The 27,633-nt window shown below is 38.3% G+C and overlaps 7 protein-coding genes across 7 annotated transcripts; 1 reads left to right on the plus strand and 6 right to left on the minus strand.

Annotated features, from left to right (window-relative positions):
• Positions 1 to 541: 541 nt before the first annotated feature.
• On the minus strand, positions 542 to 1,700 carry LOC128504337 (olfactory receptor 12D2-like). Its single transcript, XM_053474371.1, has 2 exons — positions 1,667 to 1,700; positions 542 to 1,491 (listed from the first exon to the last, which is right to left on the minus strand). The coding sequence occupies exons 1-2, from the start codon at positions 1,698 to 1,700 to the stop codon at positions 542 to 544; spliced, it is 984 nt and encodes a 327-aa protein (XP_053330346.1).
• A 1,101-nt stretch (positions 1,701 to 2,801) lies between these two features.
• LOC128504338 (olfactory receptor 12D1-like) lies at positions 2,802 to 3,734 on the minus strand. The gene has a single exon (XM_053474372.1). It carries the CDS (start codon positions 3,732 to 3,734, stop codon positions 2,802 to 2,804), a length of 933 nt encoding a protein of 310 aa, XP_053330347.1.
• A 3,745-nt stretch (positions 3,735 to 7,479) lies between these two features.
• LOC128504340 (olfactory receptor 12D2-like) lies at positions 7,480 to 11,765 on the minus strand. Its single transcript, XM_053474373.1, has 2 exons — positions 11,194 to 11,765; positions 7,480 to 8,428 (listed from the first exon to the last, which is right to left on the minus strand). The coding sequence occupies exons 1-2, from the start codon at positions 11,763 to 11,765 to the stop codon at positions 7,480 to 7,482; spliced, it is 1,521 nt and encodes a 506-aa protein (XP_053330348.1).
• A 4,134-nt stretch (positions 11,766 to 15,899) lies between these two features.
• Positions 15,900 to 16,829, plus strand: LOC128504341 (olfactory receptor 1019-like). The gene has a single exon (XM_053474374.1). It carries the CDS (start codon positions 15,900 to 15,902, stop codon positions 16,827 to 16,829), a length of 930 nt encoding a protein of 309 aa, XP_053330349.1.
• Positions 16,830 to 18,589: 1,760 nt separating this feature from the next.
• LOC128504342 (olfactory receptor 1019-like) lies at positions 18,590 to 19,378 on the minus strand. Its single transcript, XM_053474375.1, has one exon. The coding sequence runs from the start codon at positions 19,340 to 19,342 to the stop codon at positions 18,590 to 18,592; it is 753 nt and encodes a 250-aa protein (XP_053330350.1). The 5' UTR covers positions 19,343 to 19,378.
• Positions 19,379 to 19,446: 68 nt separating this feature from the next.
• On the minus strand, positions 19,447 to 23,824 carry LOC128504343 (olfactory receptor 8U9-like). Its single transcript, XM_053474377.1, has 2 exons — positions 22,892 to 23,824; positions 19,447 to 19,539 (listed from the first exon to the last, which is right to left on the minus strand). Exons 1-2 carry the CDS (start codon positions 23,822 to 23,824, stop codon positions 19,447 to 19,449), a joined length of 1,026 nt encoding a protein of 341 aa, XP_053330352.1.
• Positions 23,825 to 26,080: 2,256 nt separating this feature from the next.
• LOC128505249 (olfactory receptor 5V1-like) lies at positions 26,081 to 27,016 on the minus strand. Its single transcript, XM_053475558.1, has one exon. It carries the CDS (start codon positions 27,014 to 27,016, stop codon positions 26,081 to 26,083), a length of 936 nt encoding a protein of 311 aa, XP_053331533.1.
• Positions 27,017 to 27,633: the final 617 nt, after the last annotated feature.

Genomic DNA, 27,633 nt, shown 5'->3' on the forward strand with positions numbered 1-27,633 from the left:
AAGTAATTTTTCTTGATAACATTTCTTGACCTTTTAATGGTAACATATAGATAGATAATGCCCTGATTCTATGAGGTTGTATTATGGTTTATTGAGACTCTAGACAATCTGAATTAGGATTTAAATTCTTAAGCCACAGGCAATATGTTTAGTCGTACCATTCACTGACAATTACACATTGTTAAAGTAGAATTTGCAAAGCAGTCTACTTGCTGTCGCCTACATAGAATTATTTTGCCTCCCATCCTTATAATCTTTAAAATATTACAAAGCACAATAAAATATGATATAAAGATGAATTTGACAAAATAAAATCAGTTAATGCATTTTTGTATGTAAACATAAATTAAAGTTTATATTCGTAGATTATAGACTCCTCAAGGCGGTGGTCAAGGGCCACCAACACACCTGGTATTAAATTAAATTCCTAAGTGGAATGCATTTGGAAAACCATTAAATCCCAAACTGTTGTTGGTGTTCTAGAACTAGTTAGAGAGTGAGAGCTTTAGCCAACTGGAAATTCTGACGTATTTCTTAGAGGTCATTGAAGGCACATTCTCCTTATTACTTGTTCCATCGCTGTCTTCATATCTTTGTTCCTCAAAGTATAAATAATAGGGTTCAGCAATGGAGTAATGGCAGTGAAGAGGATTGCAGTAGTTCTCTCTTGGTTTAAGGAGTCATTTGTAGAAGACCTCATATAGGTGAATAGTGCTGTTCCATACTGGAAAGAAACAACAGTGAGGTGAGCACTACAGGTAGAGAAGGCTTTTTTTCTTCCTTTCATAGTACGTATCTTTATAAGATATTTTCCAATAAAGATATATGAGAGAAGTGTGAGAAGTAAGGTAATTGTGACCAAGGTCCCAGTAACCCTACTAACAAGCTTCAGATTCAGTGACGTGTCAGCGCAAGCTAATGTTATTACGGGTTTAATGTCACAGAAGAAATGATTGACTAAATTTGGTCCACAAAATGGAAGCCTTGAGGTCATCACAGCATGTAAGAGTGCATGGAAAAATCCAGTTATCCATGAGACTAACACAAGGTGTGTGCAAACTTTTACGCTCATGATGTTGAGGTATCGAAGGGGATATCCTATGGCAACGTATCGGTCATAAGACATTGCTGAGTAGAGAATGGCTTCAGTGCTTCCGAAGAAATGGAAAAAGTGTATTTGTGAGATGCAGCCACTGAAGGATATAGTCTTCTTCACAGTGAGGAAATCGGCAAGCATTTTGGGGACAGCAACAGATGAAAGGCAGATATCCAGAAATGCTAAACACCATAAGAAGAAATACATGGGAGTGTGAAGACTTTGATCCTGAAGAGCCACCACCATGATTAAAAAATTTCCTATTAAAGTCATTAAGTAGGTTATCAAGAAACAAACAAACAGGATTATCTGAAGTTCTACTATATCAGTCAGACCGAGCAAGACAAACTCCTTGAACAATGACTGATTTTTTATTTTCATTGATTCTTTGTAACCTGTGAAAAAGACCCAGTATTTGTATACATCGTAGGGTTGATTTAAGTATCAGCAAAAATATTTAGCTTAAAGAGACATTCTAATACAAAGTGGTCACAAACGGATGGCTCAAGCAGGAATATTCCTGAGTGAAGAAGAGAACAGCCTATTTTGTATAAGCAAATGTTACCATACCTTCAAGATGTGCAGCTAGTTTTTCATTCTCCATATTTATTTGCTTGGAGCCTTGGGAAAGTTTTTCTTGAAGATGAATAGGTCCTATGTGTGTTTCGATATTTTAAGGTATACTTTTAAAGTATACTTAAATAATTTCAACTTCATGTTCGTGTTTTTGCAAAGCTGTTGGGCACTGGCTGAATTTTACGAACGTTTAAATAGACATACACTCATAAGGATAATATCTTTAGGGAGCATTTGCTAATTGGTGCGAAGGGTTTAATCAAGTCATCGTGTCCCCAACTCAACTACAAAATGTAAATCAAGCTATTATTATTATTGCAATTAACAAAAACATTGGTAAAGCCAACAAATAAGGAAGTACCTTTTTACAGATATGTTGACAATCACTTTTCTGATTTGCTGATGATGTAACACTTCACAGTATCTCTGACACACATGATGGATAACAATAAAGACGAAATTATGAATGGTATCACTTATCACATAATTTATGACATCATTGATACAACTATCATTGAGGTTTTAGTAAATAAAATAGCTAGCTAAATGTCCATTTAATGTATACGATATACATTAACCTAAGGTCAAATACTAGTAACTTAATAATTAATAAACCTCCTCAATATTTGCTCATCTAAAGGGGCTTCATAGATAATAAGTAGACCATAATAGGAGCACAAAGAGGATCCACTCAGAAAGTAAATGCTTGTTAATGTCCTTGTTGAATTCAGTACCCTAGTGGCTATTAGTGGAACTGCAACTGGAAAAAGTGGGAAAGCAGGCTGCTCTACTTACTCCCTACTTAGAATTCTGTTTCTCCTACACTTATAGTCTTCAAAATATTGCAAACACTCAATAAGATATGATATAAAATGCATTTGTAAAAAAGAACAAAATCATTTCTTTATAGCATTTTTCTCTTTTAGGATCTATTCAGCAGAATAACAACAACTATTTTTACATTATACAGATTCCTCAAAGACCACCAACAAACCGGGTATTACCTACGTCCTGAGTGGAATAAAATTGGAACACCACTAACTCCAAAATTGTTAGGGGTCTTGGAGAACTAATTTGGTAAAAAAATATTTAGACCATTGGGTATTCTGATATATTTGCTTCTAGATCATCAAAGTAACATTCTCCTTAATACTCGTTTCATGGCTCTCTTCATATCTTTGTTCCTCAAAGTATAAATAATAGGGTTCAGCAATGGAGTTATGGCAGTGAAGAGGATTGCAGTAGCTCTCTCTTGGTTCAAGGAGTCATTTGTAGAAGACCTCATATAGGTGAATAGGGCTGTTCCATACTGGAGGGACGCAACAGTGAGGTGAGCACTACAGGTGGAGAAGGCTTTTTTCCTACCCTTTGAGGTACGTATCTTTATAAGAAACTTCCCAATAAAGAAATAGGAGAGAAGTGTGAGAAGTAAGGTAATTGTGCCTATGGTTCCAGTAACCCTATTAACAAGCTTCAGATTCAGTGACGTGTCAGCACAAGCTAATGTTATTACCGGTTTAACATCACAGAAGAAGTGATTTACTACATTTGGTCCACAAAATGGAAGCCTTGAGGTCATCACAGCATGTAAGAGTGCATGGAAAAATCCAGTTATCAATGACACTAACACTAGGTGTGTGCAAACATTTATGCTCATGATATTGGCGTACCGCAGAGGATATCCTATGGCAACATAGCGGTCGTAAGACATTGCTGAGTAGAGAATGACTTCTGTGCTTCCAAAGAAGTGAAAAAAGTATATTTGTGAGATACAACCAGCAAATGAGATGGTCTTCTTCACAGCGAGGAGATCGGTAAGCATTTTGGGGACAGCGACAGAAGCGTAGCAGATATCCAACAATGCTAAATGCCATAAGAAAAAATACATAGGAGTGTGAAGACTTTGATCCAGAAAGGTGACCACCATGATTAAGAAATTCCCGACCAAGGTCAACAAGTATATAATGAAAAAGCAGACAAACAGGATTTTCTGAAGTTCTGCAATGTCGGTCAGACCGAGCAAGACAAACTCCTTCAACAAGGACTGATTTTTAAAAAACATTGAGTCGCTGTAACCTGTAGAAAAAAAAAAGAGAGATACCAATTTGCATAGGCAGTGGTTCTTAAAACAAGATTGTTTAAAAACCAGTTAAGATATTGGCTGATGATAGATGATAAGGAATAGAAACTGGGGGAACAGAAATTTCAACATTAGGTGTAAATATATAATTTGCATTAAACTTAACAAAGCAACAATACATGAGACAAAACAAATGTTAGGTCCTGATACCTTCAAGACGTGCAGCTAGTTGTTTGTTATCCATATCTATTTGTTTGGTGCATTCAGAGGGTTTGTCTCCAAGAATAATATGTTCTTGATAGGTTTCAATCTTTTAAGATATGTTCAAATGATCTAAAGATTATTTGTAGTTCCCCGTCTTTGAATAGGTGATGGCCATTGGCTGAATCTTCTGAAAGAACATACATATCTTAATATATGGATGTATATATATGTACATATAGCTCATTGGGACATTGTCTTTAGAGAACATCAGCCAGTTAATTGGTGTTAAGCTCGCTTACGTAGCTCAATCTGTAAATACAGCTCTAATTATTGTAATTAACTTTAATAAGTGGTAACAATATTGGTAATGCCGATGGCTAAGGAGGTCTTTCTTACCGATATGTGAAAATAGGAAATTAATGGTGTGACTGATAGGTGGAAAACGGCCTTGCTGATAACACAAAAGTTGACACGACCTCTGTGTCATCCATGAGGAATAACAACAAAGATGAAATCATGAATGACATCGCTTATCATGTAATGCATCACCAATACTACACTGAAAAAATATGAATAAACCCATAAAATATTTTGGGGTAGGGATGACATGTAGACTAGTAGGTTAGAAATGGAGGGGCCCAACAAGCATATGGGAAGAAGTATGCTTGTTGAACTCTAGCCAATCCGTCCCTACACACAGTCACCTAAAGGGGGCTCCACAGAAAGACCATAATAGGAGCACAGAGAGGATCCACTCAGGGGTGAATGCTGCCTAATGTCCTTATTAACATTGACACCCTGGTGGCTTTTAGTTGAACTTCAAGCACAAACACACTTTCTGGTAGAGGCCCAACAATGAATTACATTGTTATTATGTAACAGAGGCTCCAGAAAAGAGCCTTTAAGCAAATATCTCTTTTTATGTCTTTTTTTCAGTACAGTCCATGGCTGGCTTGCTATTCGGCTACTTATGATAGATGTACATACCTGGGAACTCTCCGGGTTTGACCTGGAGATTGCCGGGTGAGCACTGCTTCTCTGGTTCTCCTGCTTCACCCGAATCCTCTGGGTCGCGGGAGCGGGGTCTTGACACTCCCCGCCCATTTTTCCTTAAAATGGGGGTGTTTTTAAGGAACGCCCACCGACATCAGCGGGAACACCCCCGACGTCAGCGGGACCGCCCACCGAAGGGAAGGCTCTGGGTAGCCGGAGCCCAGAAGTTCCAAGGTATGTAGATGTATCTTTAGCATCGAATCCAGGCCATTTATTTAGGCTTGTAATACCTTTTTTCAGGCTTGACCATGGCCACCATTGGGGTGATTCATTTGGTTTCAGTTGCACAGCCGTGTCTTATCACTTGGAGATGTCTTAAATATTGACACCATTGTGGTAATTTACTTTAATAAACATTTTTGATATAGATATATTTTTGCTGTTCCTTTTGTATCCTCTAAGAATAAGTCATAGTGGATTTTGTACCCCTGTGTTATTATAACTCTGCAAATAACACTAATGACAAATGGACCTCACGATTTGCATGTAGGAAGAGTATCTGCACTGGCGCTCATGTTTTATGGCATGATCATCTGTCACAGCCCGTGTCTTCTGTGCAAGTTAGGATTGCAAGGATAACAGTTAAAGGAGCAATTAAATAATCTAAAAGGGTCATCTTCATTTTCACCACATACCCAACACAGCAATGTATTTTTCTTGACTACATGTGCATGTAAATAATATACAAATATACACTCTTACACAATATACTAACATACATGCTAACACTATACAATAACACATGCACACTGAACCTCCATACAGTAACACCATACATACCCACTCTCCAATACGATCACTCACTGTGACACAATACACTGATACGTACATACATACTTATACACACAGCCACTCTCTCCATCCCTCAATATCAGTACATCTTACACATGCCACACAGCCAGGCCCAGACTGTCCATCTGGCACACTGGATAAATTCATAAAAATGTAGCTTGCTGCTAAGCATATCCAACCACTGGCTGCACTACCTCATCAGATGGCAGCTGTTTTTATTTCTGAGGGCAGGTATATGACATTATGTCCTGGCGATTCTTATCTAAAATGTGCACACCCCTTGCCTTGCCCAAGCTGCACCAAAATAAAACCAATAAATTAAGAAGCCTTTTGTCAGGAACTGGCTTCACCGGACTTGAACCCTGATTTCCATGTTGGTGAGGCTCATCTTTACCACTTCGCCAGCCTGGTTTTTGGTAGCTGGGCCTCAGCTCTGGTATTCATTACTCTATCAGCCTGGATGTGATTGCCAATGCTTCTCAGCTGTGTCTGGTCAGGTGTCTGCTCTCTGCCTATAAAAACCAGGCGATTTCTGCCTGACCCCTTCGTTACTGAGTTTCTGCCAGATACGATTGAGAGCTGCAACTGGCTTCCTACCTGTGATCCTGACATTTTCTTACAAAAAAGGTTCTCCCAGAGTAAGGGCGGTCGTAGAGGTCCAGGGTAGTAGGGCAGATACTGGCAGATAATAGGAACATGCAGCCCCGTGAAGCAGGACTGAATGTCCCCAATATTATAAAGCAATGAAGATTAATAGATGATATGATAGGAAGATTAAAATTCACTAGCTGTCACTGTCACACACTCCAACTCCCCAGTCTATAACTACTGCTACTGAAAGGTTAAAATGGCATCAGCACATTTATATATCTAATAATTGCCCCTTCTCCCTGTAAATTCTGATTGGCCAGGGTAAAAAAAAGTATAGAAAACTCCCACAGATTGTTGGACCCATCAGTCACAGCCATAACCATCAATGAGACCACCCACAGTTTTTTGGCTACATCTACCTATCTATCAGTCATTGATCTGAACCCCCGTAGACAATGTACCTCCAACTTTACCTCAACGAGCGCCACATTTTCAGAACTTTCGGGTATGGGTGCACAAACAATTTTCATTAATAATAAACTTCATACTTAAACAGGAAATGCACAAGTCTAGTATATATTCCAGACTATAATCACATGATGTATAAATGCATTGCTTCAATAAATATCATAAATAATACAGGGAATACATACAACAAGCCATCTTATCAAAGTGATCAGGAACAAGGACCTGCGATACCGACCAATGATTTACAAAAAAATATCCAATATTCCATTTGTTGGATGTCTACGTAGATCTACTTCCACATATAGGGTGTAAGGTATAAGAATTAAAATCTACATTCTAAAACCTAAAGATTTTTGATAAATTGTATGATCGAAAATTAAACATTGGCAAAAGAAATTTTAAGCATAGCTTTATATATATTTAAACATTTTTTTAAGTTTATTTGTAAATTGTGTAGCTGAGTAGAGAGCACTGGTTCTCAAATCCATGTTTGTAAAAAAAAAAATCAAGCAGGATAACTTTGGAAACCACTAAACCCGGGGCTGTTGGTGGTCCCTGAGAATCAATTTGAGAACAAATGCCCTGGACCTCTGGATTTTGTTATATGTCTTATAGATCATCAAAGAAACATTCTCCTTAATACTCGATTCATTGCGCTCTTCATGTCTTTGTTCCTCAAAGTATAAATAACAGGATTTAGCAAAGGAGTTATGGCAGTGAAGAGGATCGCAGTAGTTCTCTCTTGGTTTAAGGAGTCATTTGTAGAAGACCTCATATAGGTGAATAGGGCTGTTCCATACTGGAAGGAAACAACAATGAAGTGAGCACTACAGGTGGAGAAGGCTTTTTTCCTACCCTTTGAGGTACGTATCTTTATAAGATATTTTCCAATAAAGATATATGAGAGAAGTGTGAGAAGTAAGGTAATTGTGACCAAGGTTCCAGTAACCCTATTAACAAGCTTCAGATTCAGTGACGTGTCAGCACAAGCCAATGTTATGACTGGTTTAACATCACAGAAGAAGTGATTTACTACATTTGGCCCACAAAATGGAAGCCTTGAAGTCATCACAGCATGTAAGAGTGCATGGAAAAATCCAGTTATCCATGAGACTAACACTAGGTGTGTGCAAACTTTTACACTCATGATGTTGGAGTATCGCAGAGGATATCCTATGGCAACATAGCGGTCGTACGACATTACTGAGTAGAGTATGACTTCTGTGCTTCCAAAGAAGTGAAAAAGGTGTATTTGAGAGATACAACCACCAAATGAGATGGTCTTCTTCACAGCGAGGAAATCAGTAAGCATTTTGGGGACAGCGACAGAAGCGTAGCAGATATCCAGCAATGCTAAATGCCATAAGAAAAAATACATAGGAGTGTGAAGACTTTGATCCAGAAAGGTGACCACCATGATTAAGAAATTCCCGATCAAGATCAACAAGTAGATGATCAAGAAAAAAACAAACAGGATTATCTGAAGTTCCCTTATATCAGTCAGACCAAACAAGACAAACTCCTTCAACAATGACTGATTTTTATAGAACATGGAATCGCTGTAACCTGTGAAGAAGAAAGATAACACATGTGTATATACAGTAGTGTGATTGTTTAACAACCAAAGTGATGTGATGCACGGGGTGAAAATGGGAAGGGGAATTAGTCAAGAGTTGAGTTATCAGCAAGTATTTTCCATGTTACCCACTTTGAACGAAAGCTGAATGAAGAAAATATTTTAGGTGTAAATATATATTAATATCTGCATAAAAATATAAAAAAAATAGAAATATCGAACAAAAAATGTTTCTTTATCATACCACCAAGATGTGCAGCTAGCAGTTCATTCTCCCTATTCATTTCTTTGGTGGCTTCAGTTCCTCTTAAAGATTAATATTTTTTTTTTATATGTTTCAGTCCTTTAAAGTATATTCAAATGATTTCTATGACATAGTTGCAGTTGATCGTCTTTGCAAAGCTTTTAACTGCTGGCCGACAAGGAAGCACGTATATAAATATAAGCAAACACATGGCTCGTAGGGATATGATCTTTAGGGAACGCCTGCCAGTTAACTGGTGTTTGGGGTTTAATAGTTTGAACAGTTAGCCAATTTAGCTAAAATTATAAATACAGTTGTGATTATTGTTATTAACCATATACATGGTCAAAAGTATTGGTAAAGCCAATGGGTAAAGAGCTTTGCACTCTGATTTGCTGACCACACAGCCTTGACATGATCATTCTGACATTCTTGATGATACGACGTATGAATGTGTGTGTACATACCTTAAGTAAATAATTAAGATAAGAGAGATTCCTAAAGGTGACTTAGAAGCATACCTGGGAACTTCTGGGCTCCAGCTACCCAGAGCCTTCCCTTGAGGGACGCGGCCAGGACTGCACACTGATGTCAGCGGCCGGTCCCACTGACGGTGGGCGGTCCCGCTGATGTTGGTGGACGGTCCCACTGATGTTGGTGGGCGGTCCCACTGACGTTGGTGGGCGGTCCCACTGACGCTAATGGGAGATCCTGCTGATGTCGGCGGTGTTCCCACGGGAACGGTGGGCGGGGAGCGGGGCGTATCAAGATCTCACTCTCTCCCAGGTATGCCTAGAAGACTTGGGAAATACCTTGCTGTCTCCAAATATACCATAAACCAGGGGCATCCAACATGCAGCCCGAGGGACAAATGTGGCCCGCCAGACTTTGAGGTGCGGCCCACGTGAGCAGTGCCAGACTGGCTCCCAGAAAATCGAGAGATTTCCCAGTGGGCCGGTCGATCCGTGGACCGGCACACAGAGATGTCATTGCGGCTGCGGTTTGGTAAGCGGCTGTATGGCCGCCTCTAACAATTTTGATGCGGCTGGCGTGCAGGCACTATGCCTCCCAGTGCCTTAGTAACCCTCTTCACCCCGCCCACGGGGCAACACAAAAGGGTGGGGGGAAGTACATTCATACTAATGGCCTTGGTAACAGCTAATTTGAATGTCAGTAAGCAGGAAAATGGACTGATTATCTCCTTCTCAGCCTTACTCAACATCAATGTCAAGGCTCAAGAACTCACAGAGTTTGTTGTTTTATAATAGATGTTGTAAAGGAATGTAGAACCGAGACAAGGATTACCCAAAGTACAAATGTTGGCTGGGTCTTTTTCCAGGTCAAAAAGGGTCCTTCATTTTGGGTACCATAAGAGACCTGGGGGCCAGGTCCAGGTAATGGACATCAGAGGCAAGATATAACCCTCGTCTCATAGTACAGAGTTTCTCAGAAGGCCCAATGTCTAGAAAAGTGCCATCTGAAGAATATGAATGAGTCTCAGATTCCCAGTTGACCTACCTGAGCTGAGGATATCTAGTAGTGTAAAGCAGTGCTAAGACCAAATTGCCCTGGGGAAAGGCTGAAATAAGACCTATTTGAAAGCCTATTCTTCCATGTTCGTAAATAAGGACATTTAAGACAAAATAAGAACAATGAAACTCATGAACGCGGCCAGGGAAGATGACGCTGGAGGGGAAGTGTATCATAAGGAAATCATAAAGAAAACTATGATTTAAAAGGAAACATTTTCATTATTAATGTAAATCAGACAATTCATTTGAAACTACTTGGTAACATCTTATCTGAACAGTAAATTAGAAAGTATATTTCATAAAAAGGTACATTTCGAAATGCAACATAGCTTAGTAAGTATTGATTTTTTTAAGGATTTTTTTTATTGAAAATGGCACAGGAATGGATATTGGTGATTCAGTTAAAAGGTAGATAACTTTATGATAAATTCTAGCGTTATCAAGACAAAGGATCTCTTCTTACAGGCCAAAAAGTCCTTAAAAGCTGACGTGACCTAATTTCTTACATTATTTATATACTGACCTAGTATCTAAAGACCTATAGAAAAATTAAAGTCAAGTAGGTCTTTAGGCGGTATACAAGTCGATCATAGATATACACTTATGGTCGGAATTACATTTCTTTAAATCGACCATCTTTTGATTGCTCTCTTTAAGGCCTTTATCATATCTTTGTTTCTTAAGGTATATATCAGAGGGTTTAATGCTGGAGTTATGACGGTAAACAGAACTGCAGCTGCTCTGTCTTGGTCTAAGGAGTTTTCGGTGGAAGATCTTAAGTAGGTAAACATGGCTGTTCCGTATAAGAGGACAACAACAGTAAGGTGGGCACTGCAGGTAGAGAATGCACGTTTCCTACCTTCTGCAGTTTTTATCTTAAGGAGAAATCTACTGATAAAGACGTAGGAAAAAAGGGTTAAAAGTGTGGTCGTTGTGGCCAAAGACCCGGTGACTTTATTGAGAAGCATCATATTGAGGGATGTATCTGTGCAGGCCAACTCCAGGAGTGGCTTAATGTCACAGTAGAAGTGATTCACCAGGTTTGGTCCACAAAAAGGAAGCTTTGCCGTCATCAAGGTGTGTAAGAGAGAGTGAAAGCACCCTGTGGTCAAAGAACCTACTGCCAAATGAAGGCAAACCTTGGCGTTCATGATGTTGGAATAACGCAAAGGATATCCGATGGCCACGTATCTGTCGTAGGACATCGCTGAGAGAAGCATGATTTCCGCACTTCCGAGAAAATGGAAGAAAAATATTTGCGAGACGCAGCCAATAAAGGAGATGTTTTTTTCCAAAGCTAGGAAGTCAGCAAGCATCTTGGGAACAACAACAGAAGAATAGGTAATGTCAAGGAATGACAAGTTCCACAAGAAGAAATACATTGGTGTGTGAAGACTATGATCGCATATGATGATCACCATGACAGAAAGGTTGCCTATAAAGCTTACTATGTAAAGAAGTAAAAAAAAGACAAAGAGGGTTAACTCAAGCTCCGTTAGATCTGTCAGTCCAAGCAAGATGAAATAGGTAACGAATGTCTGGTTTGAACTCATTGCAAATTTGGAATCTGCAAAATAAAATGATTTTGTTTAAGCAACATAGGTGAGAGTTGTTGAGTACTGTTACCAAATGTGTACTATGTCTTTGTTATGATGGCCACATACAAAAGACACATGTAGGATAGCCATGTGGCTCCTGAATCTAAGATGGGGCCAACAACTGATTGAGTCTTTACAGCAAGAAAAAATGGGACTGGATGGGTGAATGGTTCTATTTTTATACATTTTAATTACAGAAAACTTTTTTGACAGTCTTTAAAAATGTATCTAAAACAAACTAAATGAACTGCATTTTGGTAAATGACCATTTAAAGGTGGAAAATGATCCCCATATTCAAAATCATGGCTGTGCAGTATATTGAGCCGATGAGGTTGTCTAGAAGAAACCCAGAAAGGCATAAGACGGATAACGGCACTAAAAAGGATTGTCTAGCATAAAAAAATGTAAAACAATAAATGTAATATATTGTAAATATCCAAAATAGGAAAATAAGGGAAAAAAAGTGAACTTATACAAATGTGTGATGTACAATCTTAAACAGCATTATAAAACATAATATTTTTTTATTTCAAAAACAAAGTTGGAGACCTTATACTAAGCAGTTTAGCCTGTTTATTTGATACCTGTCGGTGATCCGCTCATCGGTTTTCCAGTTTCTTTAATACTCAAAAAATAAAACAAATTTTAGAAATTAAAATTCACATTTCCGATTCCCCCCCCCTACACAGCTAAGCGATTTGTATTTTTCTCAAGCCGTTTCCCATGGAAAATAAAATAAGGGATGACGCAGCTTTTATGATCTGGCCGTAGTGACTTGGAAATGGGAAGGATTATATAATATGATGTCTCCCATTGGGATCGGACGTGTAGGTGCTGATCCTTTAGGACTTTAACCACTAAGGTGGTTAAATCAGATAAGAATAACAACGGCTAATACGCTAACCAATTATTAATGATTTAATTTTACTTTTACGCTTAAAATAAAGCTTTGGATTTTTCTCATTAATAAAATAATGAGGTACTATCACAGCTATGTCCAACTGCACACCTTTTTTCTTTTTTTGCAACAATTTCACATTAGTGTTGTGAGAATTTATGTTTTTTAGCCCTATAATTGCATTTGTCTTAACGTAAATTACAATATATTATAAGTACACAATATTAAAAAAAGGAAATAATGTAACAAGTGGTTGTGAAGGCCAATGTTCCATCAACACCAATGAGAAGCTTCAACTTGAGTGTCTTTGTAAGCTGACAGTGGCTAACAGTAATTTTGGGACAAAAAAATGGAAGATCATCATCGAAGTGTGCGAGAAAGAATGAAAAGACACTATTATTGAAAGTAGACAAAGGGTGACAGTGGTGTAGAGGGCTAGACAATGGCCACCAGTAGATCACAGGGCATGGCTGAAAGAAAGATTAATTCTGAACTTCCAAGAAAAGTGGAAAAAAAATACACTTGTGAGGTTCAATTTTTAACATACATAAAATTCAATGCTAGGAAGTCAGCAAGCACCTTGGGTATGAGAATTGAAGTGTTTGTTATATCCAGGAAAAAAAAATGTACAAGAAGAAATGCATAGTAAATTAAGCCTTTGGTCAGCTATCGTGGCCACTAGTCAAATTTGATAAATAATTATATTGTGACCAGGTAACCTATAAACCATTTTGCCTTTGTGGGTTCTGGCACATATTTCAGCAGATGTGTTGACAAATATGAGTTCCTGCACCTTCTCTAAGGTTCTGTGGTAGTTAGCATAAAAATGAAAAAATTTTTAAGGTTGTTTTAACAAAAAATGTATGTTTTATCCAGCTCTTTTTATAATAATCATAGAAAAGTGTGGTTCTTTACCATTTGCCATCTTTGGCTTTTTGGGAGTCATATCCATACCTGCAAACTCTCCAAGTTTGACCTGGAGTCTCCGGGTGAAGTCCTGCTTACCTGGGTCTCCTGGTCAGCTTCTGCTTTCACCAGGCAAGGGGGGTGTCATGTGCTCACACCCACTTGCTTACTATGTTATGCCTATTGGGAGTCCACTTTCCCCTACTCCTTGGCCAGTTGCGTCACACTAAAAGCTGTCAGGGACTGGCCCGTTTTCATCATCAAGTCTCTCCCCAGGGAGATTTTTGGGCAGCCTACCATGGGAAGTTCCAACGTATGGTCATAAAATGCCTAATATATTTTCTAAATATGTCAAAGAAACAATTTTAAATTATATGGGAATTTCTCGTTTCAATTTTTCAATGGTCAGCCACTCGTTATCATATAATTCACATTGTTAAACATGTTTAATATTTATAACTGACAACTTAAACATCAATGCCTTTGTTGAAATATTCCATCATCTTGATTATTCCCAGCTTGATTCCCCTAATTCCCAACACGTCCGTATTCCCTCTTAGGGCAATAGATGGGTCTAAGAAGTCTGCAGGGGCTGCCTTTTACATTTTATAACTGATGCAGCCCCGAGAATTCTTTACTTATTGTCAAGAATGCAACACAAAGAGGTATCACAGCTTTTTAATCTTCTTTATATATTTTTTAAAGCTACTATTGAGATATGAATTTAACATATAAATATTTATTATATGTTTATTATATTTATTATATGTATTAATTTGCATGGTATTGCATGGGACCATGTCATCCAGAGATGAAGTAGCTGCTATTATTTATTCATTGAGTGAGTGTGGATTTTTTTTAATGATCTTCTTATGTCTGTGGCTTTATCATATTCATGTTAGAATTTCCCTCTTATTTGAAACCCGCTCTTTCTAAGTGCTATTTTTAATAGGATTATCTTCTCAGTATGACCCAGAATTGATTTGATGAAAGCAACCATTTTTGGGCCATCATTCAGTGCTCAGTAGGCCTGGGTTCCATGTTTTCACATTGATGTCTCATGGATAATAAGGTCTCTTGCATGCTAAGGAGCACCATGGAACATTTGGCTGGGTTCTAGCGGTTAATGGTTTAAAAGCACATGGGAGTCTTTAGAAAAATGTGATACTTTTCATTGGGCCAAAGTAGAAAGCTTTTTCAGGACTTTAGAGGGCTCTTCTTTAAATGGAAATCAGTTGAAACTCTGACTCATTCTGAAATCCTTTAACTGGACCCCCTGGCCATATTTGTTGTTGTTGGTGTGACATTTAGGCCCAATAACACCTTAAATGGGTTCAAATATATTACCAAAATAAAATACATCATGTACGGGATATATCATAAAATAGTTTAAATTGTTTTCTAGGGACCAATGGAGCCCACATTTTATTAATTAATCTTTTGTTTCTGAGATACTTACAGAGAGTTTTCTGGTATAGAGTTAATTTTTGTGTTACAGCAATACTGATTCTGGTTAGCCTAATTGTGTAGCTATGTATTAAGAGAACTATTTAAGACCGACATCACTCTCTTCACCGACATCACTCTCTCCATCTAGCTACTTAGAAGGTAGTATTTGATGCACATGTCCTGTCCATGAGGTAAGGCAAAAGCATCCAACCCTTGAGCGTAAGGGAAGGCCAAGTAGTTTGAGATGGACAGAGGGCACAAGAAGAAGAAGACATTGAGATGGCAGGAGCAGAGACAGTATGGAGAACCCAAAGACAGAGATCCTTGGAGAACATGTTGGGGCAAAGACCAAGGCTTGACCGAAGAACACTTCAAACAGCCCAGCCTGTAATTTATATTGTCTTAAGTAGCGCTATAATGAGATTTGATAACTACAACTTAAAATTATATTTTTATATAATACTAATGCATAGACAGACATTTATCTCATTGGTGAGTTCAATAATATCTCACTTTTTCCAAATCCTTGATTATACAGATCTTTATAATAAATTAATCTATGTGCTTGGGTCCAACTTGTAAACTAAGCAAAATAGGTGTAACAACAACCTTAATTCTAAACCATACGAGCAGACCTCTTAACTCACTGTTGAAAAGATCAGTCTTGAGGAACAAGTTATAAAACAAATGAGAATATGCCAGCTCCCTTTAACAGTGGACATCTGATAAACGTCACCATTGCATGCCTCTAAGCATATTGTATAAAACATTTTCTTTTTCAAAATTAATTCTAAGAATTACTCCTTGTTAATTACAGATTCTTTGTACAGAAAGAATGCTACAAGGAAACCTTACCTCAACCTCTGAGTTCTATCTCGTTGGTTTCTCCGATATGCCTCAATGGAATGGATTTTTTTTGGCCGTCTTTGTTTTCTCTTACATCTTAACTCTTTTTGGGAACTTTGTCATCATTCTCATAATCATCCTGGACTCCAGTCTCCACAGTCCAATGTATCTATTTTTGTGTAATTTGTCAATCCTAGATATCTTCTGCACCTCCGTCACTGCCCCTCAAGTTATGGATCTTTACTCTTCTATGAATTACATGATTTCCTTCTCAAACTGTATATCCCAAGTGTATTTTTTCCTAGTTTTCACTAATGCAGAATTCTTTCTTCTCCCAGTCATGGCATATGATCGATACGTCGCAATATGTTGCCCATTACGCTATAACGTTCTTATGAATAATAATGTATGTATAATACTTGCATTGGCTCCCTGGGCTTTCGGTATTTTGGATACCTTGTCCTACACCATCCTGACATCGCGTTTGTCGTACCTTGGTTCTCATGTGATCAACCACTTCTTCTGTGATCTTACAGCTCTCATGAAGTTGTCCTGTAGCGATACTTCCACAATAGAACTCATTACCTTTGTCGACGGCGTTCTTTTTGGTTTTGTGCCATTCTTCCTCACGTTGATCTCCTACGCCTATATCATATTCAGCATTGTGAAGATCCGCTCAGTGCATGGAAGGCGTAAAGCTTTCTCTACATGCTCTTCACACTTAACCCTGGTTGTGTTGTTTTACGGGACAATTATATCTATGTACATGAGACCATCCTCTATGTACTCACCTGCACAAGATAAGTTGTTTGCCGTGTTCTACACAACTGTAATACCAGTGGTTAACCCTTTAATATACAGCCTGAGGAACCAAGATGTTAAAAATGCTTTTAAGAGGGTCATTCTAGGTGCGTCATGACTCTTGATCGTCTTTGTTATAGTGTATACATCCAGCTATTAAAAAAAAACATTTAGCTCCTACCAATCCTTGTTACCAGGCAAATTTAAAAATATAATGGAAATATTGAAATAATTTACATTTTGTAATTAATAGTTTTGATTAATATAAAAAAAAAGTCTAAAATTGACTCTGGGAAGAATTGTCCTCCTTACTTAATCCATAGGCCAGAGGAATCATATATTTTGTCAGTACTATGTAAAATATCATTTTGGAAATTATGTTAGCATAATCATACAATTCATACCCTCTCTCATCTCATATATTCATCGGTGGCAAATGCTTTAAAATAGAAATAGTAAACCGATAGGAACAATACCAAGAAATATTCCATTTTAAGTACAAATCAAGCAATTGTAGGGCATGGCTTTAATTTCGATACAGAAGGCAATTTTGGAAAAAAAACTGTATTTTTGGCAAACAGAACATATTTGTTATACAGGTTTGTTTCAAGAACCTGTAAGGGCATGCGTTTATTTTTGTAAAATAAATAGTTTGTTGCTTTGGTCCCACTGGCTGGGGTTGAATTACATTCTAGGCTTCCCTATAAACTAATTGCCCTCCGCCCTACAATGTTTAAGTGCAATTAGGGGCATTTTAGAAAGGTTAAACTTGACTTGTTTCTATATTTCAAACTTGTAATTGTGTAACTTTTTATTTGTTTTAATAAAAAAATTCAAATATGCGGGCATCTAGAGATGAGCAATACTTATTTTTGTATGATGAAGCAGGACATTCCACACCTGAAGTATGTCCTCTATCAGCGTCTGCTTCCTGAATGCTCTTCTCCATGATATTATTATTCTACTTGAACTTGAAACCACCAGGCCCCGGTGCGAAAAACTGCACTGCTGGTCTGTGTCATCATTGCTCCCACACAACTGGTCTGTGCCTTCTTTGCCCCTTGCCCCCCTTCCAACATACAACATATGTAAACACACATACTCACTAACACACACTCCATCTCACCCCACATACACACAATTACACATCCATGTTCACACACAAGTCTACATCCGTGATCACACACACACAAGTACCTCATGCAGGCGCACACACGCGCACAGACACACATATACCCCACCTCCTGTCTCCGCTTACCTCTCACCGCTGAGTGTGCGAGCAGCACCTGTTTCCCCCCGGGGTCATGTGATACGTTCTTGTCTCCCTGTGCTGGTTCAAAATAGTTTACAAAGAGCCCTTCCGAAGTGGTTCGGTGCGGTCCAGGTCAGAAGGGCCCTTTCTAAACAATTTTATACCTCTACGAGGAGACAGGAAGAAGGGGGTGCAGGGGTTACACTGGGCCCCCTAGAGGCAACGCCGGGCCCAGTCCCAACTACAACCTATGCGACCCCTTTAATAATGAAGTTAGAATGTACGTGGATTAAAACTAGAACACTTATAGGAAAGCATGAATGAAAGTTTTCACCTAGTCACACGGAAAGGAAGTCCAAAATGTAATGTCCTGAATGTGAAAATTATTATTTTCTAGATGGAACTTCCAGTACTAACACTCTCTCTCAAATTATGTATTTTGTGAAAAAAATAAAACCTAGCCATCAAAAAACACACGTTTTGTGGATTGTCTATTCTAGAATGTTAATAGGGGATTATGTAGAATGGGAAAGTAAGTGCTATCACAAATTAACAGCAATAAGTAACACTTTATTTTCATCATAGTTATAAAAAATTTACCAAAAATAAATACTTTTTGAATAAAGTCATTTATAGCTGATGATCTTTTGTATAGATTTTTTGACATCTTTATTTCTGAGACTGTATATAAGAGGATTTAGCATTGGAATGATAGCTGTATACAAGATAGACAGCAGCTTATCTTGGTTGAGCAAGTACTGGGATGAAGGCCTCATATGCATAACCAGAACAGTGCTGTAAAACAAGATGACAACGGTGAGGTGGGATCCACAAGTGGAAAAGGCCTTATGTCTCCCTGAGGCAGAATTAATTTTGAGAATCGTAGAAATGATAAAGACATAGGAAGAAAGGGTAAGCATGAAGGCTGGGAGGGCTACCACTGAGCCAACCACATAAGTCATGATTTCAATGAATAGCTTGTCCACGCAAGATAGATTTAATAACACGGTGAGGTCACAATAAAAATGATTGATAATGCGTGGCCTGCAGAAAGGCAATTGAGATATGACCACAGTGTGAGCTAATGGATCCAGGAAGCCAATCAACCAACATGAGGTGGTCAGCAGGAGACAGATTTTCGTGTTCATTAACACTGGGTAGTGTAAAGGCTTGCAGATGGCCACATAGCGGTCATATGCCATCGCTGTTAAGGAGACAAATTCTGTACATGCCAACGACATAAAAATATAGAGCTGTGTGATACATTCAGAGAAAGAGATGATGCCATGACCTTCCAACAGCAAAGAGAGGAGCAAGGGCTGAGTGACAGAAGAGTAAAAGATATCCAGGAACGAGAAATTGCAGAGGAAAAAGTACATGGGGTTATGCAGAAGGGGGCTCAGGCATATCACCGATATTATAAGAAGGTTTCCAAACAAAGTGAGAAGATACATGAGAAGGAACACCAGAAACAGAGATGGGTTTAGTTCCTGGATGTCTGAGATTCCAAGGAGTAGAAACTCCGTGCCTTTGCTTTTGTTCCAAAGTTCCATATTTCCACTTGTTCCACCAAATTCTATATATGGATAAAAATATAAAAAATGCAAGTATTTATGAGCAGTGTGGACAATAAGAATGAGTGGAGGGAACAACTATTTTATGATATGAATTATTGTAACCTGCTTGCAGATTCTCTGATTCTAAAAGTGCATTCTTTGTTTAAGAACCACAACTAACAGGTCATTCATGATGATTAGATATGAGATATGATATAAGTATTTAATATGTATTTAAAATTAAGTCTGAAAAATAGATGTTGTCGTATTAGCCTTAGAGGAAATTGAGTCTTTAGTGGAATTTGATAACTTTTATTTGGCCAATATATTAAATGATTTAGACCTAGAGGACCTCAGAGGTCTATTCTGAAGAAGAGACTTCCATCTAAAGAAGAGGCCTTAGATCTTTGTTCATGTTGCTCTAATAAATGTATTAACTCTAAGATGAAATAGGACATTCAATTGTATTATAGATTATATTATTCTGAAATTAGCCTGATTTTTGTGCATTCCAATTTAACCACCTGTGCTATCCCATGAGATTTTACTGTTCTATTATTCCATGTAAAGAAAACCATGTTTTCTGCAGGCTCGACATATTTAAACTTTTAAATTTGCCTATTTTACATCAAACACAATGTTTCTAAATCACTGATGTATAAGATGTGTAGTTTTCTAAGATTATTGTGCATCAGAAGAATTATTTATTACTAAATTTAAATAATAATGTTTTGTGGTTTACAAGGTCATAATGTTACAGTATTCTTCCATTTGTGTTGAATTCATTTTTGTTCAATAATCCATAAAAAGACCCAACCCAACTGTTATATTATATGTCCCTCAATGTTTATGTACATGTCTGTGTATCAAAAAAGACCGTGCAATGTTTATATTTCTACTCATGAACTGCAAAAATGGTTTCACCAAAAAATCTATAGATACACATATGGAAAATAACGGCGATGAACTCACCTCGCTTGTGTTTCTCCATACAGCATCTGTGCGTCTAAAGTTTGTTTATATACATATCCTGATTGTTAATTGTCTCTTTGTTAAAGAGTCCCTGATGTATTTAATGGTACAGATCTCCAAGTGAGGAATACATTATCTGTGTATCTTCCATAGGGACAGGGTAACAAAGGGCCAGCCAACCAAATATTAACACTTATTTTCCATATAATGCTTCTCTTGTATCAAACTGCTACATATGTACTTAAGTCATGTGTTTCCACATAAGCGGCCATCATAGACATTGATCATTTAAGGGGGGCCCTCCAGCCATGATAGGCATTCAAATTTCAAAAGAAAGCACTTTCTTGTCACTGATTGGTTGCTTCAACCAGCCAATCAGTGACAGGAAAACAGGACCAGTGATGGGGCACTGTACTCTAGATATGGAGCTGCTTATATTTCTGGTTCTCTGCAGTGCTGACGACACCAAGCCACTTAAAAAGGGCTTTCTTAAAAGACTGTGCCAGTTTTTCTTTAAAAGCCGCAAGCCAGGGAATGTCCGGGAGATGACGTGAGTGAGAATAATCAGTTGTAATGGGGATAAATACAACATGAGATAAAGAACACCAGATATAAGTCTAGATAATATTAATAATAAAAGTATAATATATAATAGGTATTGCAGCAGATCGGTTACACCCAGTGTCACCCTCACCATGCCTTCGCATACACTTCCTATACTTGACTTATAACGAAAGCCATAACATCTCATTGTTTCTGTTTCAGATTTTTATTCTGTGGCTGTTTCCCCTGTTTTTCTGTCCCCAATTCTAATACCTCATCTCTCCAATCGATTTAATCCCCCTCCCCTAACGCGCCCTCCCTGCCTCTTGCTCCTTGTCTGAAGCGGCCTCCTGGGCCAAGTTGCTGAACGGGATGATGTCACCCAATGAATAAGGTAATTTGACAAGTAATTCAAGTTAGACCATGTTTTTTTTTTCTTCAAATCTTTGGGTATACTTCATTATACCATGACTACTTCCGTATCAAAGGAAATTAGGACTGTCCTGTGAAATCCAGGACTGTTGGGTAGTATGAAGCTGTTCTCTGGGCTCGCTCAACTCTATGTAGGAAAGTAGAAGGAAGTGTAAACATTTCTTTAGTGCCATATTAAAGGCATTTGATCGCTTGGAGATGTTTACAAATAAAATACAGGAATTATTTTTAAATATATATGGAAAACTTACACAGTTTTTTTTATCCTCCATACAGATCAAAGCTCTTCTGGAGCCTCATCATCTGCAGCAGAGCAAGAGGTCCCTTCTCTCTGTAAACCCCCCATATCTCTATATGATTAATAAAAGTTTTAAATAAATATCTACAGTCTGGGTTTTTATTTATCAAAGGCACTGGAAGTATACATTTTTAAGTTACTGCACTGGAGACAGCACTGGATTCTTTATATAGCTAAGAGTACAAAGCCTGGACGTGGCGTGTCTGGAGCACAATCTGCATCTCCATCCGAGTCCCGGGACGTTTCAGGCTATGATTATAGCCTGAGGAAAGGTTGCTGTAAAGACTGACCAAAGTTTAAAAAAATGTATATTTTGTGTTTTTTTGCGTCATTGTTTTTACAAGTTCATGTCTCAAAATGTAAAAGGGAAGCGACAGATGTCATATCTCCCAACAGTCCAGTTCTTTTTCCAGGACAGTGAGAATTTTTGGGCACCTTCCCACTGTCCCTCTGACCAGCCAAGGGATCTATAAAACCAACAGAGGTCGGTGCCGTTGTGGAATCCTGAAGAATAATTGTATTGTGGGTGCCATAGTGTCCTCTTCTGGTTTCCCAGTCAGCTTCTTGTTTTTGCACCACATGATCTCATATAAGTATTTTATACAGTTTGTTTATTATATAAAAAAAATTGAGCTATTTCTTCAGGTTCTAATTTGTTGCATATTAGTCATAACACCAAGAGCCGCAAAAAAAAGGCGATTTGTTTTTCAAAGGTAAAACAGCCATGGCACGGTGGCAATTATGGAAGGAATCCCCGATTCTTCCCTCGGAACTACTTTATTCTTATAGTAGATTGACACAAGTGTTTTCTTCTCTTTGGCTACACATTTATTAACCAAACCAAAAAAAAAACAATTTTGGGAGCACTGTAATACTACAAATGTGTTGTAAGGTTTGATATAATATGATTACCCTTCATTGATACATGCTAAACATAAACCAGATATGTCCACCACATACATAATACAATAATTATTAGGGTCCAGGTTCTATTATATCAAAAAACAAAAAAAATCTCAGTTTTTAGCACAAACCATGCTACCACAAAACCGTGGATTACAAGATTTCTGGAAATCAAGATGACTTCTCCATGAATGAATTGGTGGACAATATATAGATGTTTGTACCTTAAGGTCTATCGTCTTGAACATTCTCTTTAGAGCTTTTTTCACTTCGTCATTCCGAAAACTATAAATTACTGGATTCATCATGGGTGTGCATATATTGTAAAATACACACAGCATTTTGTCATTCTCTAGTGAATAAGCTGATCTGGGTCTCAAGTACATAAATAGGATGGTCCCAAAAAAAATGGAAACAACCGTGAGATGGGAAGCACACGTGGAGAAGGCTTTCCGCTTCCCTTTTGTGGAACTAATTTTTAAAATGGATGATATTATGAAAATATAAGAGATCAAGGTCAGCAAGAAACCTCCTCCAGCGACCGTTCCTCCAAGTATGAAAATTTCCAGAGTGCTCCTTGTCGTGTCGGTGGAGGACAACTGAAGAAGGGGTGGGATGTCACAGAAGAAATGGTTGATCACGTTGGATGTACAAAAGGATAGTTTTGCTATAAGAAGAGTATGACAAAAAGAAAATAATATACCGCTAACCCAACAAGCACCAGCCATGCGCATGCAATTTTCGGTGCTTATTATCTGGCGGTATCTAAGCGGGTGACAGATCGCTACATAACGGTCGTAACTCATGATGGCTAAAAGACAGATTTCTGCATTTCCAATCAAGTGGAAGAAATATAACTGCGTAAAACAAGCCACATAAGAGATAGAATTCTGCTGAAATGACAGGTTAATTAGCATCCTGGGGACAGTGACCGACGTGAAACAAATATCTAACATCGACAAATTGCAAAGGAATCGATACATCGGAGTGGACAGGTCATTATCAACTCTGGTGAGAAGAATGAGCAGAAGGTTTCCAAACAGGGTAGTCACGTATATTAAAGTGAACACATAAAAGAGTTGGTACTGGACTTCGTGGTCTCTTGAAAGACCTAATAAGATGAACCCCGTCACTTGCGTTTGATTATCACATGCCATGAACACCGATACTCCCACCTGTTTTAGGATAAAAGAAGCATTACATTGAAACATTGGCCGCATAATTCACCCTACACGTTCCATACTTACTGCCATTTATCTCCAGCACTGGCTCGGTAAACACTACGAGCAGGGGTTCTGTTTAGAACCTTGAGCATATTTACGAAAAAACATTCAATGGAAGAGTTTCCCTGCCAATGATTGGCTGCTTCAGATAGCCAATAGGTGGTGCGGTATACAAAGTATGCTTTATTCGTTTTAGAGGCTCACTGGGACACTGTGGTGTAAACTTTGTGTAGAAGGTTCCGCTAGGTACAAGACTTTGACTATAACACCTTTAAATTTATTTTTATATTCGTCAATGTATGGGGGTTTCTGCACAGCCCCTCCATGCATTGACATGGGGGAAGCAGAATAAAGTTTTAATGGGACACTCAGTTGGGAGGCTGTTCCACTTATCTATCACCCTCTCAGTCATGTAAAAAGAGATCAAAGGACTTAAGCTTCTTACCCAAGAAGATGGAAAACCGCCTGATCTTCCCTCTGCTGTAATTGATGTTTTTCGTACTTGAACAAAGTCACAAACCGTATGCAATAGATCAAAAGTGGATTATTACTTTTATTTTTTTAATAGCAACATTTAATGCCAATGTAATGCCTGATATATAATATTCCAATAAGCGGTCTGCGCAGTCACCTGGTGGAGTTTGCATTAATCTAAAATCAGGCATAAAATACCCCAAAAAATATTCACATAACAGAAAATAAAAATAGTTGGGACTTCAGTGTCGCATCTTCAGCATTATTAGACGTTACCTTATCTCTGACAGCAAAGCACATCCATTATATCTGCTTCTTAATTGTCATAGGGAAGCATCACTGAATCTTAATAATAAATGGTTTCTGTATCCTCTTAGGCGATCAATCCCTACAGATTTTTTTTTTAAATAAATATTTTTAATGACTTAATAATATGTTGCCTGGGGAGGATTTATGTATCTTTTTATTATAGCCTAAAAATGAATATATGTCCACTGAAATATAATTCTCAAGGTATAAGATATAAATGGGGTATGGTTCATGTACACAAAAATATGTATTCCTGCATCCATTACGGTATACAAGATCCAGCCCCAATGACGTATTTTTATGTGTTATTTGTTAGGGTTTTAATCTTAAAATATGTTACAACGGTATCTGGATTTTTATTTCCTTATCCTGTTGGCCAGTAAAGCACCGTTCATTGACCATGGCTTATCACAACGGTGAAAAATTACTGTTCACCCCCTTGGCACAAAAAGGGTGAAAACCTGTGGAGATAATCACTTATGTTTTCAGGGCCCATCCATAAAATATATAAAATAATAGTATAACAATAATGTAAAAAATAAAGAAAATAAAACAGTACATTTAAAAATGGCCACTGGTTGGCGCTCCAGTATCCCACAGTGTTTATCTCATTCATAGCCTCCTCCATTGACTTGAAAGGTTACACTCAACTTTATGGACAGCAATGAAGTCTATGGGCCCATTAATGCAATGTAAGGTCTTCATCCTTTGTCTACCCCCTTGAACCCCCTTGAGATCTTCTCCTACTTCTAACCATGTGCAAAAGAGTTTCTTCCCTGGTTATTGTCTACATACCATATTTACATCATATCATTTAAGTTCTCTAGCATACAGTAATAATTAGCTAAATATCACAAAGGTATCAGTTTTTAATAAATAAGGATGGCTTTTTCATCAAAGCATAGATTTTGATTGTGCTTCTCGATCTTCTCGTCCGCTGCTCCGTCTTTGAGTCTGCTTCTTCTTCTTCTCATTGCTTTTGTTCCTCTCTCCTCTTCAGAGTGCTTCTGCAACATGGCGGAGCCTCCACGCATACTATGGGGACAACCTCTCCGTCAACTGGATGGATGGGTGGAGAGGTTGTCCCTGTGGCGTCTGCGTAAGCTCCACTCTGTTGCAGAAGTACTCAGAAGAGAAGAAAGCAGACAGAGAAAGGGAAGAGAGAACGGCAGAGATGGAGAGGCATGATTCGGACATGGAGCCTCTGATGAAGGAGAATCTGACGTGGAGCAGCATAGAATCAGAGCGGTGAAAAAGAGGTAGAGAAAGAGCAGCGGAGAGGGAGAAGAAGGGAAGCAGAGATGGGAAGCAGTTGTCAGAGAAGGTAGGGAGTGAGAAAGAAAAAGGACAGGAAACAAAATTTTCTGAATCATTTTTGGTCAATGTGCACAAGTCTAGTCTGGACCTTTAGGAAAATCCTATCTTCTTGAACATTCTCTTTAGAGCTTTTTTCACTTCATTATTCCGAAAACTATAAATTATCGGATTCATCATGGGTGTGCATATATTGTAAAACACACACAGCATTTTGTCATTCTCTAGTGAATAAGCTGATCTGGGTCTCAAGTACATAAATAGGATGGTCCCAAAAAACATGGAAACCACCGTGAGATGGGAAGCACACGTGGAGAAGGCTTTCCGCTTCCCTTTTGTGGAACTAATTTTTAAAATGGATGATATTATGAAAATATAAGAGATCAAGGTCAGCAAGAAACATCCTCCAGCGACCGTTCCTCCAAGTATGAAAATTTCCAGAGTGCTCCTTGTCGTGTCGGTGGAGGACAACTGAAGAAGGGGTGGAATGTCACAGAAGAAATGGTTGATCACGTTGGATGTACAAAAGGATAGTTTTGCTATAAGAAGAGTATGACAAAAAGAAAATAATATACCGCTAACCCAACAAGCACCAGCCATGCGTACGCAGTTTTCTGTGCTTATTATCTGGCGGTATCTAAGCGGTTGACAGATCGCTACATAACGGTCGTAACTCATGGTGGCCAAAAGGAAACATTCCGAGCTTCCTAAAAAGTGGAAAAAATATAACTGCATAAAACAAGCCACATAAGAGATAGAATTCTGCTGAAATGACAGGTTAATTAGCATCCTGGGGACAGTGACCGATGTGAAACAAATATCTAAAATCGACAAATTGCAAAGGAATCGATACATCGGAGTGGACAGGTCATTATCAACTCTGGTGAGAAGAATGAGCAGAAGGTTTCCAAACAGGGTAGTCGCGTATATTAGGGTGAACGCAAAAAAGAGTTGGTACTGGACTTCGTGGTCTCCTGAAAGACCTAATAAGATGAATTCCGTCACTTGAGTTTGATTATCACATGCCATGAACACCGTTACTTCTACCTGCTCTAAGATCAAACAAGCATGTTAATATTTGGCATATAATTCTAATGTCAGGTTGAGCACTGTATCAATAAAAAAACTGTACAATGCATGCAATGTTTAGATGTGATGTAATGTAGTTTTACTTTACTGAGAGGCTGGAGCAGAGATGGCAGAGTTCCTACACTAAAGGAATTTAGGCATACATTGGATGGATAAGACCAAGGACTGATTAAGGTTTGAATCTTTATATCAGGAAAAAAGGGCAGACCAGATGTATGAGTATTTCAGAAGCCACAACAACCTCAACAATGGTCAAAACCCCACAGAACATCAAGTAATGGGGACAGTATGGTGTACCCTGCAGCCTCACCAACAATGAATGCATACTAAAGTACTTTGTTAAAACACATTCTTCAACCTGATAAAAAGAAATGACTTACCTTTAGGAGAAGCTGCAGCTCCAGAGATGCAGCACAAATCCTCCTCCATGATACCATTTCCGTGCCACTGATTGGCTACTTGAAGCAGAGTCTCGTTAGACACTCCCCTGAGGATCTTGGTCCGCCAGCGTTGGAGGTGACCGTGAGTATACCAAGTGGGAGCGGGCAGCATGGAAT

Source organism: Spea bombifrons, chromosome 9 (assembly GCF_027358695.1).
Source record: "Spea bombifrons isolate aSpeBom1 chromosome 9, aSpeBom1.2.pri, whole genome shotgun sequence".
Taxonomy (NCBI): domain Eukaryota; kingdom Metazoa; phylum Chordata; class Amphibia; order Anura; family Pelobatidae; genus Spea; species Spea bombifrons.

Bases quoted from the DNA above. Each gene is read 5' to 3' on its own strand.
- LOC128504337 (XM_053474371.1), bottom strand. From the start codon at position 1,700: ATGGAGAATGAAAAACTAGCTGCACATCTTGAAG. The intron at 1,492-1,666 runs GTATGGTAACAT...TCTTTTTCACAG, and splicing joins ACTAGCTGCACATCTTGAAG to GTTACAAAGAATCAATGAAA.
- LOC128504338 (XM_053474372.1), bottom strand. From the start codon at position 3,734: ATGTTTTTTAAAAATCAGTCCTTGTTGAAGGAGTTTGTCTTGCTCGGT.
- LOC128504340 (XM_053474373.1), bottom strand. From the start codon at position 11,765: ATGAGTTCAAACCAGACATTCGTTACCTATTTCATCTTGCTTGGACTG. The intron at 8,429-11,193 runs ATCCCTCAATAT...TTTCTTCTTCAC, and splicing joins GAGTTGGCCTGCACAGATAC to AGGTTACAGCGATTCCATGT.
- LOC128504341 (XM_053474374.1), top strand. From the start codon at position 15,900: ATGCTACAAGGAAACCTTACCTCAACCTCTGAGTTCTATCTCGTTGGT.
- LOC128504342 (XM_053474375.1), bottom strand. From the start codon at position 19,342: ATGTACTTTTTCCTCTGCAATTTCTCGTTCCTGGATATCTTTTACTCT.
- LOC128504343 (XM_053474377.1), bottom strand. From the start codon at position 23,824: ATGGCATGTGATAATCAAACGCAAGTGACGGGGTTCATCTTATTAGGT. The intron at 19,540-22,891 runs GTACAAACATCT...ATCCATATATAG, and splicing joins TCAAGACGATAGACCTTAAG to AATTTGGTGGAACAAGTGGA.
- LOC128505249 (XM_053475558.1), bottom strand. From the start codon at position 27,016: ATGGCATGTGATAATCAAACTCAAGTGACGGAATTCATCTTATTAGGT.